This window comes from Pollicipes pollicipes, unplaced genomic scaffold (assembly GCF_011947565.3).
Source record: "Pollicipes pollicipes isolate AB1234 unplaced genomic scaffold, Ppol_2.1 Scaffold_2555;HRSCAF=2994_pilon_pilon_pilon, whole genome shotgun sequence".
NCBI lineage: Eukaryota > Metazoa > Arthropoda > Thecostraca > Pollicipedomorpha > Pollicipedidae > Pollicipes > Pollicipes pollicipes.
This window is the reverse complement of record NW_023596136.1, coordinates 37,785,824-37,805,186: the sequence shown is the minus strand read 5'-3', so window position 1 is coordinate 37,805,186 and position 19,363 is coordinate 37,785,824. Positions and strand designations below refer to the sequence as shown.

At 52.1% G+C, this 19,363-nt stretch overlaps 1 protein-coding gene across 1 annotated transcript; it reads left to right on the top strand.

Annotated features, from left to right (window-relative positions):
• Positions 1-706: 706 nt before the first annotated feature.
• On the top strand, positions 707-8,775 carry LOC119106999 (two pore potassium channel protein sup-9-like). Its single transcript, XM_037230347.1, has 9 exons — positions 707-793; positions 1,797-1,939; positions 2,406-2,561; positions 2,944-3,119; positions 3,799-3,966; positions 5,055-5,173; positions 6,121-6,209; positions 6,530-6,645; positions 8,589-8,775. Exons 2-9 carry the CDS (start codon positions 1,810-1,812, stop codon positions 8,664-8,666), a joined length of 1,032 nt encoding a protein of 343 aa, XP_037086242.1. The 5' UTR covers positions 707-793; positions 1,797-1,809; the 3' UTR covers positions 8,667-8,775.
• Positions 8,776-19,363: the final 10,588 nt, after the last annotated feature.

The following is a 19,363-nucleotide window of genomic DNA, read 5'->3' as shown; positions in this document are numbered from 1 at the left end:
AGAAAGCATAGTTTCGTAGGTGTTTCGGCCAATCAAATGTCCCGAGTAGTCCGCCGTGTCTTGGCATTCTGGGTCATGCACTGGTGTAAGGTACCTTGATCGTACCTCCTGCTAAATAGGGCCACTGTATCGTAGTTATTCCTTTTGTACGTCTTGAGTCCTGTGATCCCCACCAATTCGTGAAAAACTTTTGTCAGATACAACCGCTGTGCGTTGCATTGAAACCGTAACGATGCCTATGGTGAAAGGATTGACTTATGGACATATCGCAAGGGACTATGTGCGTAAATGGGCACTCAACATGGCTCGGAATATTTAAGAATTGCTCAAGTGGTGACTAATGCGCAGATTTCAAGAATCGTCAAACCGCACGACATCAGGACGCCTACAAAATGTGTGCAAACGAACTGCTTGCGTGGCATCTCGCCGTCAGTAAGGCGATGCCTGCCGAATTATAAACGACAATTGTCCACCCACATGCTCTAGTCGCTATAAAATCCAAGAGGCATCGCCAGAAAGCCCTCTGGCCGCGCCGTGACCAGAGGACCGCAGATCCCCCCCCCCCCCCTCCTGGCGCGCGGCATCGCCCCGCCCTGCCCCTTCTGCCCGGCCCGTGGGCGGTTCGTGCTCCGCGTCGGCGCCGGCGCGTGCCCGTCGGCTCCGACGGCCGTCGATCGATGTCGCCGGCGGCTGCGTGACGGGCGACGGCGTCGACACGGCCCAGGTGCTGCCAGCCACACGCAGCGCGGGGGGCACAGCGACGCTGGCGACGAGTTCATCCCAGCCGGCCCAGGTGAGGCGCCGACGGCTAGCGGTCTGGTGAGAGGTGTGGGAGCTCACCAGGATGGGGTGATGTACTGTTGGAAGGGCTTGGAAAGCGTTTTTGTGATGAATGAGTGCTATGCAAATGCAGAACGTTGTCGGCTATGCAGGAAATTTGGTCGTGTGTATACCATCAGAGCTGAGGCAATGTTTTGGGGCGACTTATCAGGCATAACGCGTATGCTTAAAGGTTAAAACCATGCATTTTTATTTGTCCAGAAAGCCAGCGCCACCAACACCTATCACGCCCTTCTCGATAAAAAGGAAACATGCTGGTGCAGGTCGAACAGACCCCAAGAGCAGAGATCAAATTTTGTGTGCGGTCCTTGTCTGCTACCGGAGCTTTTAAGTTTAAACCATGTGAGAAAACCCTGATGTGTTCATGTTTGAAAGAAGTGTGCTGTGCCACATCGCACTCGTATTCTCTCTGGCTAGTTTGACTTGCACCGCGTGGTCCAGTTGAGAAAGAGGTTTGTGCCGCAACGCGCGAATTTGTTCTGTTTGTGGGAACTCTGCCCCCCCCCCCCGCTCTAGCTGTTTGTCGCGGCCTCCCAATAGTTCGCTGTAGTAAACAATATTTCCTAAACCTCAGCAAAAGCAGCGAATAAATGCGTCATAGAGGAAGACAATGCACTCACCTCTAACCTAATAACGAAGGCAGAGACCGTACAGCGTCAGAATCATCCTCCTAGTGGTGCTTGAGTCTCACTTTCGTAAGTCAGAATGTACACCACTGATGTGAAATCACGATGAGGAGGCTGTGCCCAGCCAATGCCGGCTCACAATGATCACGAGAAGTCATCAGACCCCGAGGACCGCCTCCATAGTAGTGTTTAACCCCCACGTGGTCTGAGGTGACCCACGGTCATGGGGTCACGAAGGGCCCACCACATCACGGGGCCCGAGGACTAACTGACGACGATGGTGAAGGTGGTGAAGGTGAAGAGTAACCTCCACGTGGTCTGCACCTCCAGATGTGAGGTCACCATGAGGAGCCATCAGAACGTGAGAACCCTCTCGCTGGTGGTGTTCACCTTCACCTTCCTGCTGATCGGAGCTGCGGTATTCGACGCGCTCGAGTCGGAGATGGACGAGAAGCACCAGCACGTGCTCGGGGGTGAGCTCACAAGCTCAGCTGCGGCGCCAAACACTGGAGGAATGTGTCACGCGTCCGCGCACTTGGGCACTTGCTGTGCCTAATAGGGCCAGCGCCATGGCTGCGACTGCCTTACATCCATGGCTGCTCGCACTGCACAATAGATTCGTGTCTCAGCTGCACGTGGTATCGGTCGCAGAGTGATCAGATCGGTTATTGTCACATCACCATCGATATCTACGTCATGTTATTATGCATGCAGAGCAGTCATATGCAAAACTTGCGATCAAATGTCCTCAGTTATATTTATAACAAAAGCCGTCTACAGGCCAATGGTGAACTTTCAATGTTGTTCACATTGTCGATATCAACCTCACGTGCCTACAGCCGTAGTTTCACGAGCAAGAGGAGCTTACTGCAGATAGTAACACAGAAAATAACCATCCGTGGCAACCGCAAGCTGCTTTACACTGCCCTGCCTTTTCAGACATGGAGGAGAACATGAAGCGCAGATATGGCATCACTGACGAAGACTACAGAGTGCTGGAGACGACCATTATCAAGATGGAGCCTCACAAAGCGGGACCCCAGTGGAAGTTCATCGGGGCGTTCTACTTCGCAACGGTGGTGTTGGTCATGATAGGTCGGTCTCGTTCCGCTCGTTGGTGCGTGGATTGCTCTTTATATTCACGCAGCGCTGCGTGCGTTGGTTTGCGGTCTGACTTCTGGATCCGCGTTACTGGTGCTCATGGCATCCTTCAAACGATGCACAAATGCGGATTCAATAAGGAATAATGCGTGTTGGCATATGTGTGTCTGTTAAAATGAATCTCTCTGCGGCTATTCTTTGACCTTCAGAAAAGCCCGCGAGCAGTACAGTCGTAAAACAACGACCTGAATGCCAGACACTAGATTGACCCAGCCCTAGGATTTCCCCACTACGCGTTACTCGTTGAGTATGCCGACTCACTGTAACGATGGTGACCAGCTCGTGAAAAGTCTAACATCCCTGGCGATACCGACAGGGTACGGGCACAGCACGCCGGCCACAGTTGGCGGGAAGGCGTTTGTCATCCTGTACGCCATCATCGGCATCCCCATGGGCCTCGTCATGTTCCAGCACATCGGCGAGAGACTCAACAAGGGAGCGTCCATCATCATCAAGAAGCTGAAAATTCTATTCCGGCGAAAAAATCCCGAGGTAGCGCATATGTTGTTTTTGCTTGTTGATTCCAGATAATAGGAGGTCTCTCAGTAAATGAAACATTCCGTGCAAGCGCATTAAGAGCCCTTGACAGGTATTCAAACTAGCTCACACATTGCAATACAGAACTATGTTCGCGATGCAATAGTTCTAGCGGTGTGGCGAGGGCGTTTGCTGTATTCAACGTATGCGTCGCTTATGCAGCATATTGTCGGAAATTATGTATGCATGTGTCGTAACGCAATTCCACGTTTGCAACGCATCATGATGGTCGAGGCTGCCCGTCTTCATTTCCCCCATTACATGGCTTCAAGACGGCTCAGGGGACAGTCTTCACAACGGCTTTGATCTGTCGCCCGCAGATATCTGAGCATTTCCCCCATTACATGGCTTCAAGACGGCTCAGGGGACGGTCTTCACAACGGCTTTGATCTGTCGGCCCGCAGATATCTGAGCATTTCCTCCCCCATTACATGGCTTCAAGACGGCTCAGGGGACGGTCTTCACAACGGCTTTGATCTGTCGCCCGCAGATATCTGAGCATTTCCCCCATTACATGGCTTCAAGACGGCTCAGGGGACGGTCTTCACAACGGCTTTGATCTGTCGGCCGCAGATATCTGAGATTGACCTGATGGTGGCCACCTTCTTTCTCAGCTTTCCTCTGTCGCCCGCAGATATCTGAGATTGACCTGATGGTGGCCACCTTCTTTCTCTCTACCATTATTACTACGTCTGGGGCGGCCATGTTCTCGCACTACGAGAGGTGGAGCTACTTCGAGTCCTTCTACTACTGCTTCATCACGCTCACCACCATCGGCTTCGGAGACTACGTTGCGCTGCAGGTGGGAAGACAAATCTGCTTGGTGTCTGGGCCTGGGGGATGGCGTATGCAGGTAGCGTTAGTTGTAGCGAGATGGTGGTGAAAAGCAAGCTCCTGGTGATGTTGACCCTGCTTTCCCCGGTGTTCGTTGTTGTGGGCAATGTCGAAACGGCCACCAACTTGTTGGCCATTGTATTTTGTTATTATTGTTCTGGGGGGAGGGTAGGTCCTGCATGATCTCCTTAGGCAAAGCATAGTAAGAGGCAACAATAGTATATATGAAAATGTAGAGGCGTTGGTGTTTACAGTATTTGCGCGCAAATAGATCAAAACACACATACGGGACTTGGGTACAACTGATCTTTCCCCGCCTCACCCTTAAACATCTGGCACGTTGCATTTTCCTAGAACCGCCTGACCTCGACCTTTCTAAATTTAAACCACCGACAATCAGTTACACTTAAATCTGAGCCAACGACACTTACACTCAGCGGCCTGGCTGCTACGCGTTTTTATTTGCCCATCTGACCACCTTGACCGCCTGACCTTAACCGTCTGACCTTGGCCGTCCGAGTTCGGGTGCCTGTCCCCTGACCGTCTGACCTTGGCCGTTTGATATTGACCGTCTGACCTTGGCCGTCTGAGTTCGGGCGCCCGTCCCTTGACCGTCTGACCTTGACCGTCTGCTCTTGACCGCCTGACCTTGGCCGTCTGAGTTCGGGCGCCTGTCCCCTGACCGTCTGACCTTGACCGTCTGATCTTGACCGTCTGACCTTGGCCGTCTGAGTTCGGGTGCCCGTCCCCTGACCGTCTGACCTTGACCGTCTGATCTTGACCGTCTGACCTTGGCCGTCTGAGTTCAGGTGCCTGTCCCCTGACCGTCTGACCTTGACCGTCTGATCTTGACCGTCTGACCTTGGCCGTCTGAGTGCGGATGCCTGTCTCCTGACCGTCTGATCTTGACCGTCTGACCTCGGCCGTCTGAGTTTGGGCGCCCGTCCCTTGACCGCTTGACCTTGACCGTCTGATCTTGACCGTCTGACCTTGGCCGTCCGAGTTCGGACGCCTGTCCCCTGACTGTCTGACCTTGACCGTCTGACCTGAGCGCAGAAGGACCACGCGCTTTCCGAGAAGCCGGGCTACGTGGCGATGGCGCTCATTTTCATCCTGTTCGGCCTGGCTGTGCTCGCCGCCAGCATGAACCTACTGGTGCTCCGCTTCATGACAATGTAAGCCGCACGGCCGCCCCAGGCGTTGAAGCACTCTGTAGGGCCCCGTCATGGACCCGTAGCCGTTTACGCCGACGGGGACAGAGGCAGTGCTGCATATTTGTGCGATAAGGAGCGCAGTGCTGTTACAAAGCGTTGAGAGTATAAGTTTGACTCGAAAATCATTGCAATTGGCATGCTAATCGTGTCTCGACGGTGTTGCAGCGGCACCTCCCAGTGCTATCATTAGACCAGCTAGTCCTCAGGTTTCACTAGAGTACGTTTTTGAAATATGCCCCAGGCGTGGGACACACCCTTGAAAGCATTTGAAAAAACTAATGGTCATACGATTTATACCTCATGGATATGGAGGGGAAAAAGTAGGTGCTGTCTGATGTGTTCGTATTGGTTGTGTTGCAACAAAATGTTTATCTATTGGAATGCTGAAAAACCTCGGTCACAAAACTCCGAAGCAGTTTGTACGTTGCAGTATGATGGAAACCAACTGGCAAATGAATGGGACGGCGGCAATGCTGACCATTCGTGTCAGCGTTTGTAAGCGACCTGAATAGTGCTGAACTGGTGCGAAGTGGCGTTAGTCCGGCTGGCTGCGAATGTCGCCGCCATGCCACTCTTCATGCTGTACTCCATAAAACGTCATTTTTGTTCCCATCTCCCACCGTAATCTGTAATCTCCCACCGTAATCTGTAATCTCCCATCGCAATCTGTAATCTCCCACCGTAATCTGTAATCTCCCACCGTAATCTGTAATCTCCCACCGTCATCTGTAATCTAGCAGTAATCTGTCATGGGCGTGGCCGGCTTGTGAAGCAGGCCAATAGGATGGTCTCACCTGTCCTGGGAAAACCCAAAACTGCGGGCCCAGCAGACTGTGGCGGCTCGCGTTCTGTCCCGGTCGAGGCTCGGCCCCGCCGGCTCTGTCCCAGTCACGCCGTCGCTCTTCCAGGAACACCGAGGACGTGAAGCAGGTGGACGGGGACATGCAGCCGGCCTCCTCCTTCCTGTCGCTGGATGGAGAGTCGCTCATCATCAACGGTGAGTGGTCCGGGCGGTCGACTGCAGCCGAGCGGCGGACGTCGCTCTTCGGAGACGCGGCGTCGACACGTGACTGGCCGCCGCTGGTGGCATTGTCCGTGATTGTGTCGACCGGATATTGGATGGGGAGTAGCGTTTGCCCTGATGAAGGGACGCCTCGAAATGATCTCCGAGTCCGAAACGACGCGGTCTCCGAGTCCGAACGATGCGGTCTCCGAGTTAGAATCACGCGGTCTCCGTGTCCGGAACGACGCGAGTAACACGTCTTTTTTAAGGATGCCGAGTTCGACCGCTGTAACAACTGGTTTTCGTGTTGCCAGGCAACATGATCGCCCAGATGTCGCACCAGACACCGGAGACCATGAGCTTCGTCTCCCACACGTCCGTATGCTCCTGCCACGTGCTACCCGAGACACTCTCCGGGAGGGAGGGACAGGTAAGAGTTGTCTCCCCACCCGTTCCGTATGCTCCTGCACGTGGTACCCGAGACATCTTCCGGAGGGAGGGACAGGGTAAGAGTTGTCTCCCACCTGTCCGTATGCTCCTGCACGTGCCTACCCGAGACACTCTCCGGGAGGGAGGGAACAGGTAAGAGTTGTCTCCCACCCGTCCGCGTGCTCCTGCACGTGCTACCCGAGACACTCTTCGGGAGGGAGGGACAGGTAAGAGTTGTCTCCCCACCCCGTTCCGCTATGCTCCTGCCACGTGCTACCCGAGACACTCTCCGAGAGGGAGGGACAGGTAAGAATTGTCTCCCACCCGTCCGCGTGCTCTTGCACGTCCCACCGAGACACTCTCCAGGAGGGAGGGACAGGTGAAAGTTGTCTCCCACACGTCCGTGTGCTCCTGCACGTGCTACCCGAGACATTCTCCGAGATGGAGGGACAGGTAAGAGTTGTCTCCCACCCGTCCGTATGCTCCTGCACGTGCTACCCGAGACACTCTCCGGGAGGGAGGGACAGGGTCGACACAGTTGTTCTCCCACACGTCCGTGTGCTCTTGCACGTGCTACCCGAGACACCTCTCCGGGGAGGGAGGGACAGGTAAGAGTTGTCTCCCACCCGTCCGCGTGCTCCTGCACGTGCTAACCGAGACACTCTCCGGGAGGGAGGGACAGGTAAGAGTTGTCTCCCCCACGTCCGTATGCTCCTGCACGTGCTACCCGAGACATCTTCCGGAGGGAGGGACAGGTAAGAGTTGTCTCCCACCTGTCCGTATGCTCCTGCACGTGCTACCCGAGACACTCTCCGGGAGGGAGGGACAGGTAAGAGTTGTCTCCCACCCGTCCGCGTGCTCCTGCACGTGCTACCCGAGACACTCTTCGGGAGGGAGGGACAGGTAAGAGTTGTCTCCCACCCGTCCGTATGCTCCTGCACGTGCTACCCGAGACGTTCTCCGGAGGGAGGGGCAGGTAACAGTTGTCTCCCACACGTCCGTGTGCTCCTGCACGTGCTACCCGAGACACTCTCCGGGAGGGAGGACAGGTAAGAGTTGTCTCCCACCCGTCTGCGTACTCCTGCGCCTGCTACTCGAGAAACTATCCGGGAGGAACGGCCAAGTTAGAGGGCTCAGAACGTGACCTTTGTCTCCCAAACGTCTGTGTGTCCCTGCAAGTGTGATCTGAGACACCCTTCAGGAGGGAGGGGTAGGTAGGAGAGCCTCAGGACGAGGCCCCCGGAATCGTGTATGCACCACTGAAGGACGTTTATCGGACAGGGAGGAACTTTTCCACTGTTTTCCTTCCACGCATTATTACCGTAAGCTTGGAAAGGAGCTTCCCTTTTCAGCGGCCCCCGCTTTGGCTGCCACAGCGGAACCAGATATCTTGCGCTGGTCACAATACGTAACCGCTGTGCAGAGGGGGTCATGGCCGGGCTCACGACGCACTCAGTCCGACAGGTCAGCTGGGAGGGGCCAGACTCGGTCTGTTCCGCACAGCAGCTACGTACCGCGGAACAGCTCAGGGTTTGGGATACAGATGTGCGCGACCAAGACGAAGGTCGCAGGGAAGATGAGGACATTTTTATATTACAAGTGCACGAAAATAGCACACAAAACGCAACACGGAAATAGCTGTGTGTTTCGCTTCCAAAGCGGCTTACTGAGCATTTGATATGCATTTCTGCGGTCCATTTGGGCATGGAATAACCTGCACGCCAAGTCTTATACTAGGTACGACAGTTTAAAAAAACTGCTGCTGTCCAAATTTGATTCTGGCAGCACCCAAACGCATAAATAATCCCCAAAAGTTACTACCCTGCATGCAGCCTAACTCCGACCGCCACGTCTACCCGGTGTATGTTCGCTGGCTGATCTGTGACCAGCGACCTCAGCTGGCCTGTGACCTCTGACCTAGGCTGAGCTCGGCTGACCCGGCAGGTACGGCACCACGCGCCGCCCGTCCCGTATCTCCCACCTGCTGGACGCGGTGCCGGGGGAGCCGGCCCACATCACTGAGACACGCGACGACGAGCGGTTCGACCTGGAGACCCCCGAGGACGTCTTCGGCCGCTCCCTGAAGAGGGCCTCCGTGTAGACGAGCGGTTCGACCTGGAGACCCCCGAGGACGTCTTTCGGCCGCTCCCTGAAGAAGGCCTCCGTGTAGACGAGCGGTTCGACCTGGAGACCCCCGAGGGACGTCTTCGGCCGCTCCCTGAAGAGGGCCTCCGTGTAGACGAGCGGTTCGACCTGGAGACCCCCGAGGACGTCTTCGGCCGCTCCCTGAAGAAGGCCTCCGTGTAGACGAGCGGTTCGACCTGGAGACCACCGAGGACGTCTTCGGCTGCTCCCTGAAGAGGGCCTCCGTGCAGACGAGCGGTTCGACTTGGAACTCCCGAGGACGTCTTCGGCCATTCCATGGAGAGGGGCTCCGTGTAGACCAGCAGTTCGACCTGGAGACTCCCGAGGACGTCTTCGGCCGTTCCATGGGAGAGGGGCTCCGTGCAGAGTTGCGGCGCTACGCTGTGCCATGTCGCCTGCTTCGACAGCGCTGCTACACTCTTTTGCTGTCGTAGGTAGCCAACGGACAACACGTTCTTTGTTGTCCGTAAGTAGAGGACGCCTACGTTGACGAGTGAAGGCGGTGCCCGTTATGGCAACTACGGATTTTGTCGCGCGATAAACCGCTGAAAGCAACGTCCCATCCGTTCTGTCTTTGGTCGGATACGGCAGCAAAAGGTGTACTATTGCTGCAATGGTTCGCTTATAGCGTTGCACACCTTGTGCAGCATAGCCTACATATGCAGCGTTGTGTTCTGATGTCATGTGTGTTCGGCCTCGAGCCCGCTGTGCCAAGCCTGCCTCGTTTTAGAGTCGGCCAGATGCGGTGCAGAGGATCTACCGCTGCCAGGTCGGCGGAAGCGCGGTGCAGTGCAAGAATGTCATTGAAGTAGCGGAATAATTCAGAACAGGGTAGATTTTTAAGACATAGATTACAGGGGCCGTTCTGGGAAAGGGCGTTGCAATGAACAAACTGCGTTGTTTGTAGAATCGCCGCAGGGATTTTCACTTCTGAGCGTTTCACTTTCAGCCCGTGTGTTTATATTCGAAAGAGCAAGAGGTTAAACCGGAGGAGAGAAAGGGAAGGGCCACGCTTAGGTGTGATAGCGTTATAAAAGTAATCATCATTCATGCATTAAGCTTGAAACTGCAATGTCATCAAAAGCCAAGGCCATTTGAGACCACTGAACGACTTCAGATAACCTCTAATCACCTTCGATGCAATTGGTGGCGTGCTCCGACTTCAACCAGCGTTACTTTGAGATCATATAATTATGCTGTTTTCCACGCAAAGACGTCAAAATGTGATTTAACATCCCGTAAGACCACCATCCAGTAGGGCCACCCCATAGGGACACCTCACACCGACCTCTGCAAAAGCTGTAGTCCGAGCACGAAATTTCATCTTTTTTTGTTTTTGATTTCCAATTTCAGGAACCGATTTGGCAATGGGTTCCTCTATGCTGCAGATGGGGATGAGACGAAACCAGCGGTGTTAGCAGTGCTAAGAGCGATATGTTGCTACCAGCGAATCGTGGGACTATGTTTCTGTGTGAGGTAAATGTTTTTTTGTCATAATTAATGGACAATGGTCATGCGCGGGGGATCGGCGGTGTTTTTATAAAAGCTGGCGTGCACTTATGCCTGGCACAAGCGTTATCCATAAGTGTACCCGAGCCAGTATTTGCATCGGCAAGGCTATCTGTGAAATAGCCGATATATTTGTTTTGCGGCCTAACGCAGGCAAGCAGGCCGGCTTCATAAAACGAAGCTGTTAACCTAAGCCATTTTATAAGCGCAATGTACATCGCGGTTTTCAAAAACGACGAAGTTTTTTCCGCAAAGTCCGGTAATAGCCCACTTTTAGCTCAGCCTTGACTCTCCAAATGCACCCTGCCTGGATGTGTGCTTGTGCAAAACGATTTAAAGTACGTAATGGGTATTTCCGGGTCATAAAATGGGCCATTATCAGCACTGTTAATTGCAAAACTGCATCGGCACAACGTCAAATGATTTTCCAGCGTATTATCATATTTGTGTCGCCAACGATTGTGTCGGGTACCTGCATGAATATACGGTTAGTATCAAATATTGCAGAGCAAACTTGACGGGAAAATAGTTGCGTGGCTGAATTTTGTGGAAATGCAAAAGATGTGAGCACACTCTTTTGCATCTGTGACGAGATTGTTTCCGTGTGTTTCAGTCATCTGCCTTATTCACCTCACCAATATCCATGCTCCTTAACACGGAACACATAACAGGCACCAACCATCCATCACATGAAGCAACGTGAACAAAAATTTTAAACAAGGTGAACAAGCGCTACAAAAGTGAAACCATTCTTGATTACCCGTGATTTTTGCGATTCTTGCATATTTTCTCTTACACCTGCACTTGCTTTTAACAACTCAATGTTTTCACTGGACATCGCACATGCCTGTTGATATTTCTAGAACACCTGATGACATGGCGATTTGTTTAAATCAAGCATTTACTCTTGGTACAGAAAGAACCTGTCATTGCGTTCCTTGAAAAGACAGGGATAAGACCATCAACTACGCCTTACAAATCAGGTATTGAACCGACTCTGAGCGTTGACGAATTCCAACGTGTTGCCAGTGCATGTTATTTTTGTTGTCAGGAAATTTCATCACTGCATTTGACAAACTGGTGCCCAGTGACGTAATGATTCCGTGACGCTCACATCCTGCCAGTCCATTTCATTTTCAACCTACCTTAACCATTCATGGCCGGGGAAGTGCGGAAAATTTCGGCCCAGCGATTGAAGTCACTGAAGTTACCAACGTCACTGAAGGTGGAACCTCTGCAAAATATAAAGCTGAACAGCATGGGGGTACCTGTGTGTGAAGCATGTATCTCTACTAAGGTGACCCGATCGATCGCGTTTCTTTGTTATCGGTTCGTGAAGGGTGCACCCGTCATTAGCCTCGAGCCAAGCACAGGCCTGCAAACTGGGACAACTTGGCGGTATCGCAGAAAAAAAACGGGAGGTCCAGTCGGTACTTTAGGCGCTAAAAGAACAAAAAAAAAAATGCTTTTACGCATGCCAGAATCTTAAAGTTTGTCATCAAGCCCGCTGTGTGAGCAAAGGACAATATTCACCAGATATTTCAAACAGTTCGTGCAGTCCGGACCTTTTACCGGACAAGCGAGGTATTGGTTCAACAATTGAGTACAAATTTTTACCGATAACTTTGTCTTGGTAGCCAGATACACTGTTGATGATGGATATTTTATACCGTGCAATACTAAAACACATCTGTCCCGCGCCGGTCGGGTTCTACAGCGGTTTGTACTCACTGCCTCCACAAAAAAGCACAGACCATAAATATGCAGGCTGCAAAAGTAGTGAGTTAGAACGTTCTTTCGTGTACGGCGGCGGCCGTCGATGCCCAGTGGTGGTTGTTGATCTACAAAATCAGGCAACCAAATCCTAAGTTTATGAGAAGCTGGGATTTTGATCCCTAAATAAACACTAACAAGGACGTGTGGCTTAGGTGGCGAAGGTGGCATGGCATGCATGACAGTGGCCGTGCCAACTCCAAAGTTATGTGGCGTGGCCGGATTAACTTTTGACACTGAGCCAGCTGACAGCAGTTCGCTATCATCCCTCATGGTCGTTACGAGTTCATGGAAGAAGGAGCCAGCAAGACGCCGAAATTTAGTGCCAGCAATGAGTGTGCTGTTAATTGCACTAAAGCATGTAATTTTGATTACAATAAAACAAAGTGGAAAATGGAATGGCACGAAACATTTAACTTCCCATGGATAGATCCACGGGACGGCCGAGATGCCGTTAATCGGCGTCAGGTGCAAGCCATAGCGTTGTTTGCTTCTTCGACACGGCAGGACTATGGGAGCCGCATTGGTGGCTGATGTCGCTTAACCATCTCAAGGTCCCTAGTTTCATCAAGATGGTCCATTTTCGTCTTGGATTTCTCGGATATCTTGCGCTACTTCATAGATGTGAGGATCCTAGATTACCTCAGGGGCCAAAGACACAAACGCGTCAGTGGAAACAGAAAATGCCTGCTCAAGCTTTGCACATTTCAAGATTGGGCGAAATCCTCAATCCGTAACGCGATTTAAGTGGTCCATAGATTCAGTATCCTGGTCGTTCACCCTCACTGGAAGCCCACCGTTTCAATCTCGCCACGTTAATTAGCTACTCAGCTGTCATTGATTCAGCAGACTAGACTCATTTTCTTGACCATCGGATTTCGCGACGTTTTCAGACCCTGATACTCTCTGGTATCCTGGGCCCGGAACCATGCAGCTGTCCGTCCCGGTGGCAGTCTGGGGACAACTCACCCGCCAGAGCCGTATGGTTCTCGTGGGCCTTTGGTTCTCCTCTGTCATTGTTACCCTCTCGGAGACTTTGGCGTCGCGTCGCTTCGAGCGGCTACGGGCCACCGGCCGGGCTGCGATCGATTAATCGCATATGTCCACGACGCTCCGTCTTTCTGTGAACATGTCGCAGGCGCCGATAAACGACCTCACAGTCACTTCTGCGGGAGCCCCCTCCCCCCCTCCTCTCGACAGGAGTCCCGTCCCGTCGGGAGTCCCACCCCGGCGAAAGTCCCACCTCGGCAGGAGTCCCTCCCCGGCAGGAGTCCCACCCCGACGCGAGTCCCGTCCCGGCCTGAGTCTCAAACCGGTAAGAGTCCCGCCCCGAAAGGAGTCCTGTCTGGCAGGAGTCCCGTTCCGACGTGAATCCCACGCCTGCAGGAGTTTCGCCTGGGTGAGAGTCCCGCCTCGGCAGGAGTCCCGCCCAGCAGGAGTCCCGCCCCGGCGGGAGTCCCGCGTGGCAGGAATCCTCCCCGGCAGGAGTACCGCCCCGGCAGAAGTGCAACACCGGTAAAAGTCCCGCCAGAGTGCCTGCATATAGCCCTAGGCCGGCCGAAAAGCAGGGCTGTTGGTGCGCGGTTACCGCGTAGTCTCGGTCTGAGTTATGTTGCTGCCACCTATACATATATCAGTGAGGGTTTTCTTTCTCTGATAGATGACGCTTGCAACAGTGTTCAGTGTGTGCGAAGAACGCAAACTGCCGGCGTCTGGCTCTCAGTAGACAACACAGCTGATCCTCGGAAATTACCCAATTAGAACCTCCAGCTGGGAGCTGGATTCCTCTGATTTGTATTTTCACATACCTATGGCCTATGTAGCCTGTGTTGCCAGGCAGGGACGTCGGATTGCCTGGACAGGCCACGGGTCATGCACCCCTCGCATTAGCCAAGTTTTGCACTCAGCAAGGGGCAGTTTCGCAGGAATTTGACCCGAATTTGCTGGGTTTCGGAGAAATTTTATATTGCACTTCCACCCCGACGAAAATGTGAGCCACGGTCGGGGCCGCTACCAACTAACAAAACAGCTTCGTCTAGCTGGGCTGGAACTTATGGCAAGCGGACGTTGGTAGCTAAAATGTGATGCTGTGCCGTTTCGTTCTAACGAGACTTAAAACATTAAAGGTGCAGAAGAGCTGTTTGAGTGCTCAGACTGCAATAAGACAGCGTACTGGTGCTAGGGTGGGCCGCGCAAGGAACAGCCCATCGCACACCGATGACCTCTGTTAAGAGCGGATGTAATTTCTGTGTCTAGATGGAAACTCTCAGCGAATCGCTTTAGAGAACAGGAAGCCACAGATCTGCATTATTTTTCTCATTATGTTCGGGGTTTCCCGATGTTTTCCAGTCCTGAAGTCAGCTTCTCACCAGTCTTGTGTTGCTGAGTTACGGACAAAAATACATATAGAAAAATGAAGGATGGTGCCTGTTCACAGGACAAAATTGGCATGCCTTATGTGTATCAGGGTAACGTTGGGTTACGGGTAGTGGTAATGCCGGCAGTCTACACAACACCCAGACGACACCACCACACAACCTGCAGTCGTAATAATCACGTTAAATCATCACAGCCAATGCGCTACTTGCGGCACAGCGGATCATATGACTATGAACATTGGCAGTCTAGGCACATACTAGGCAATGGCAACGGTCGAAAACTTCCGACACATCACATAATCACTCATCAGCACAGCCAGTGCGATACTTGTATCACAGCGAATCGTAGGGCTCACAGCTCGGCAGTCTAAGCACCAAACAGGCAAAGCAACTGTCACAAAACTTCCTGAACGTCGTGCTACTCCGTTGAATCTGCACAGCCAATGCGGTGATGACAACACAACGGATCACATGACTAGCAATATCGGTACCTATCCTAGGCGCCCATTTAACAACGTAAACAGTCACAAAACTTCCTACACATCGTACTAATCACGTTAAATGAGCACAGGCTAATGCAATACCCGCGTCATAGTGGATCGTATCGGATCACAGCGGATGAACGGATCATCAGTCTCGGTAGAGACGCCACAGACAAACTGCGCCTGCCAGGTTGTTGCGTCGGTACACGGCAAGCACGCCACTTTTGACATGTTGTACACTGGATCCACGATTTACGGGCTGAGCCTATACTGCATCCCACATTACAGACACGACGCTTTATTGTCAGCCTTTGGCAAGTCCTTTGCACCTCCCAGCTTTCTCTTCTTACCTTTCGTGTTAGCGGTGTTGCTCTTGGCATCGAATAGTCGCTTTGACAAACGCTTGTGTTTGGCTTGCGACTTTCGGGTCTTCTTCTCCTGTTCCTCCTTTTCTCTTGCAGCTCTGGTGTACTCGTGGCCACCATGGTCTTTCCTTTTTCCGCCCTCGACGACTCGGCTCCACTTTGGGTCCTGCCTTAAGAGATGTAGGACAAGGAAGTGTAAAGATATGGTTATGGAACATAGGCATAGGCATTTGACAACATGGCTCACTGGAGGATCCTTTGGGATACAAAATTATCCGCTAAAAAACTATATTTTGAGGCATTAGAACATAATCAACGAACATAGGAAAGGTGAAAACGAAAGGAAATTTATGATCACGAAAATATAAGACAGTTCAATAATGAGCAATGTTTTCTTAAGGATCGTATGGGCGATCTGGGGTCAGTTTAATGTTACTTTATCATTGCTGCTTTATCGGTTTAAGGAAGAAATTGGGATAACAAGAACTCACTTTCGGATATCCCAAAAACTCCTTGCAGTGAGGCAGGCCGGATTGCGGGAGATGCTGGGCTGAGTGGGTCACCTCCTTGGACCTCAGCTGGAGCCCGTGACGGCCAAGGAACTGCATCCGGTTCGTTGCTTGCAAATGGTGGCCTTTCCAGATGCCGGTCAACCGGATCAGTCGACCTCCTTGAGAGGGATGGAGGCTCCGGACTCTCGACGCGGTCCTCTTCGTGTGTATCCACTTCGCGTGTGTCATCTTCGTGTGCGCCCGCTTCTTGTGTGTTTGTATCGTGTGTGTCCGCTTCCTGTGTGTCCGCTTCGTGTGTGTCGTCTTCAGCCACCCCGGGCGCTTCTGCAGTCGCTGAGGGAGTTGGTCTGTCGGTCACGTCTGCGGGAAGGAAGTCATCCTTGGTGAAGACTTCAGTGTCCAGTGGTCAGATTCCTGTCGTTCGAAAGCCGGGTAGGATGTTGGCTGGGGTGGCCGAACGGATTGGCGTCTGCCCCATGAGCTTCCCCATGTTTAGAAGCTTGATAGGCTTTCCCGCGTTTGGAAGCATCCAGCTGCCTACCTGCTTGTTGGGGCTTGTCTTCATCGGACCGGAGACGCTGACATCGAGCGGTTGGGGCCTGTGACTCGTATGAGGAGGGTAGAGACACGATGTGGACTCCACTGTCCTTCGCCAACGTCAACACGTTCAGGCTGACATGGCTGACGTGACTGTCAAGCACAATGACGACTGGATTGTCCTTGCTTGCCCCCATGTGCTTCACAATGTGCTGCATCACCTTCTCAAAATTTTCAGGCGTCATCCACCCGCTGCTGTGACACAGCTGCAGCGATCCTTCCGGGGTGCCTTCCATCAGATTCTCCCGAAGAGTCATCCTTGGGAAGGCGTAGGCAGGGGGAAGGTATACACCAGTGGCAGTCACAGCGACATACATCGTGACAATTTCACCCCTCTCCGCAGAGGTGACCTCCTGACCTGTTCGTATCCCTTTCCAGCAATGACTTTTCCAGGCTTCTGTACGGTCGTGACTCCAGTTTCATCTAAATTTAAAATCCTCGCACCTGAGACTCCCGTCTGTTTCAGGACCCCAGACAGGTTTCCGAAGAATTCCTCGACATTGTACCTGTTGAAGGCTCCAGCTCGCGCGATGGATGTAGCTTCAGGTTTCCACAGTGCCAGCTGGGTGTTCCTTTTCATGAAGGCCTTCATCCACTCGCGCCCCGCTTCTTCATTTTCAGCCCAGGAGGCGGGAAAATATTTGTCATTTTAACTGCCATTTCGTAGGCAATTTCACGTGTTTGCTTGTGCGTTGAGCCATGGAACATCCTCGAGCACTGCATCACATATTCACTGAGGGCTTGCTCCCCGTCAGCAGTGAATATCTTCGAATGACTGTAGTTGGGCTCAAGACGAGCTGCAGGATCGACACTGTGCTTTGTGACATACCTTCCAAGGACGCTTTTGCTCCCGCTGTGGGCTTCTGCAGATTTTCTCAGACTCACTCCCCCTACTACAACATCTTTGACAGCCAGCAGCATTGAATCATGACATACGTCCGCGTACCCCTTTTCTTTTCTAACGTATACACGTGGCATGGTTCTGAAAGAAGAAAACAGGTAAGTTCGATAACAACAGTTATATCAATTTATAGGTACGAATAGTATTATGCATGGGTGACGTTAATGGTTCCTGCAGGAGAATTGGGACATCTGCATGACAATAGGGACGGGCGTCCCGATTCTCCTGCAGCGCACGCCAGCTACTAGACGAGTTCTCCGCCGTTTGTCAATTGGCTTATATAATTTTAAATGCCAGCAAGAAGATTAACATTATGTGGGCTTACAATGTGAAATAGTTAAAAGAAAAGATGGATTGACATGAACAACACACACAGCTCGAAATAGCACTCGAAAAGTATAGTTTTTTGGCACTCACCCCGTGCAGCGTTCCTGTGCACCGGAAAAGGTAAGCTGATAGTTTCCAACCTTGCCTGATACAAAACAGAAAAACATGAGTGTACAATGGTGATCCGGAGCTGCCCATCTCTGAGATATTTGCGTGTCCCTATTCTCCATCGTCCCAATTATCCCGCCTCTCCCCTACAAGGATGTGTTTTCTGCATATTTTACCCCATTCTAGACTTTTACAAAAAGGCATCTCTGCCTAATTTAAAATGGGAAGGATTCATCCACCGGGAAACAACTCTGGGCCTACGATACATTACAAATAAGTATTTTCCATATCGAAGAAGTAAATTGAAGTGGTCAAATGCTGGGGGGAATCAGGTTTTGTGGGTAGGCCAGGTCAACCTTTTCGGCTCAGCACCCCCCCCCCCCAACCGATTTTGGAAAGTGACACCCTTAGTTATAAACATTCGTTTGCATGCAGGTGTTCGGGAGCAAACTTCAAGACAGCCGTACAACCGTACCGTACAAAGGTACGTAAGTAAGGGATCGCATTTCAATATTTGACTGAAACAAACCAAAGTTTGCACGCAGCTTTTTCTCAGGGAGGAGTTTCGTTTGACAAAAGGACTCGCTCAAAAGATGTAGATGCATACTGCAAGTTCGAATCCTCCATCCTTGATGCCAGGCGCCGGACGAATGGCCACTGCTGGGGCCACCACATCCCTTCGACCGGGAAGGGAAGGGGTAGGGGATGGCGGCAAATAGCGATAAGTGCATCAGCCAGGTCAATTATTATGAATAGCATGTCCCTACGTGATGTGAACTTAAGCGCTCTGAGGCGCCCAGCAGATAAACCCGAATCAATTGGGTAGTGCCACATGACTCTAGGATGACGGGGACTGGATATTTGGGGACTTGAAATGAAACCTCTCCACTGCAGATCACCCACCGGGTCGATCGTGTTGCTCCTCTATCCCTCACCCTGACGACGTCGAAGTCGGCGGCTCCACCAGGCGTCCCCTGAGCTCGCCTCTGGCGCCAGCTGAGTGCCGCGGCGAGCTAGCTCGTTTGTGGAATGCGGCGGGCAGACGTACCAGTGACGATTGGTTCGCTGTTGCGCATGTAAGGTTAGTCAGAGCCCCGAGAGAACAATGCGCCGGCTGGACCCAGCTTGATACGCCCCACTCGATTAGCTTGTTTGCACTCGACCCAACATTGTCCGAAAGTTACATTTTTAAACTGTACGCTGGACATTGCTAGATCTTGTACACTTAACATCAAGTTGAAATAAAAAAGGCTTCCGCAAATCAAGTTTCTACGAAATTTGATTGCCGACGGCGCATCACTTGCTGCCCTGATTTTCTATCCATCCGGGAACACTCCCTAAGTAGGCATCATCTCGCATCCTGGGATCAATTTTCTTCACGCATCGCCATAACCATCATGTTCAGCATCCTCGGAAAATGGGGTGCTCCCACGAACGCCGTTCCTCCGCCTATGCTGCTCATCAACTTTTGCGTGCGTTCTTTTGTCAAACCATCTTTATCCGCTACGAACATATGCGGACGTTGGGTTGATAACGGACAATTACGTATGTATCTAATGTATGCTAACTTTTTCGTGCGACCTTTTCTTTTGATAAACTTATGCCAATGCCAACATTTTCCA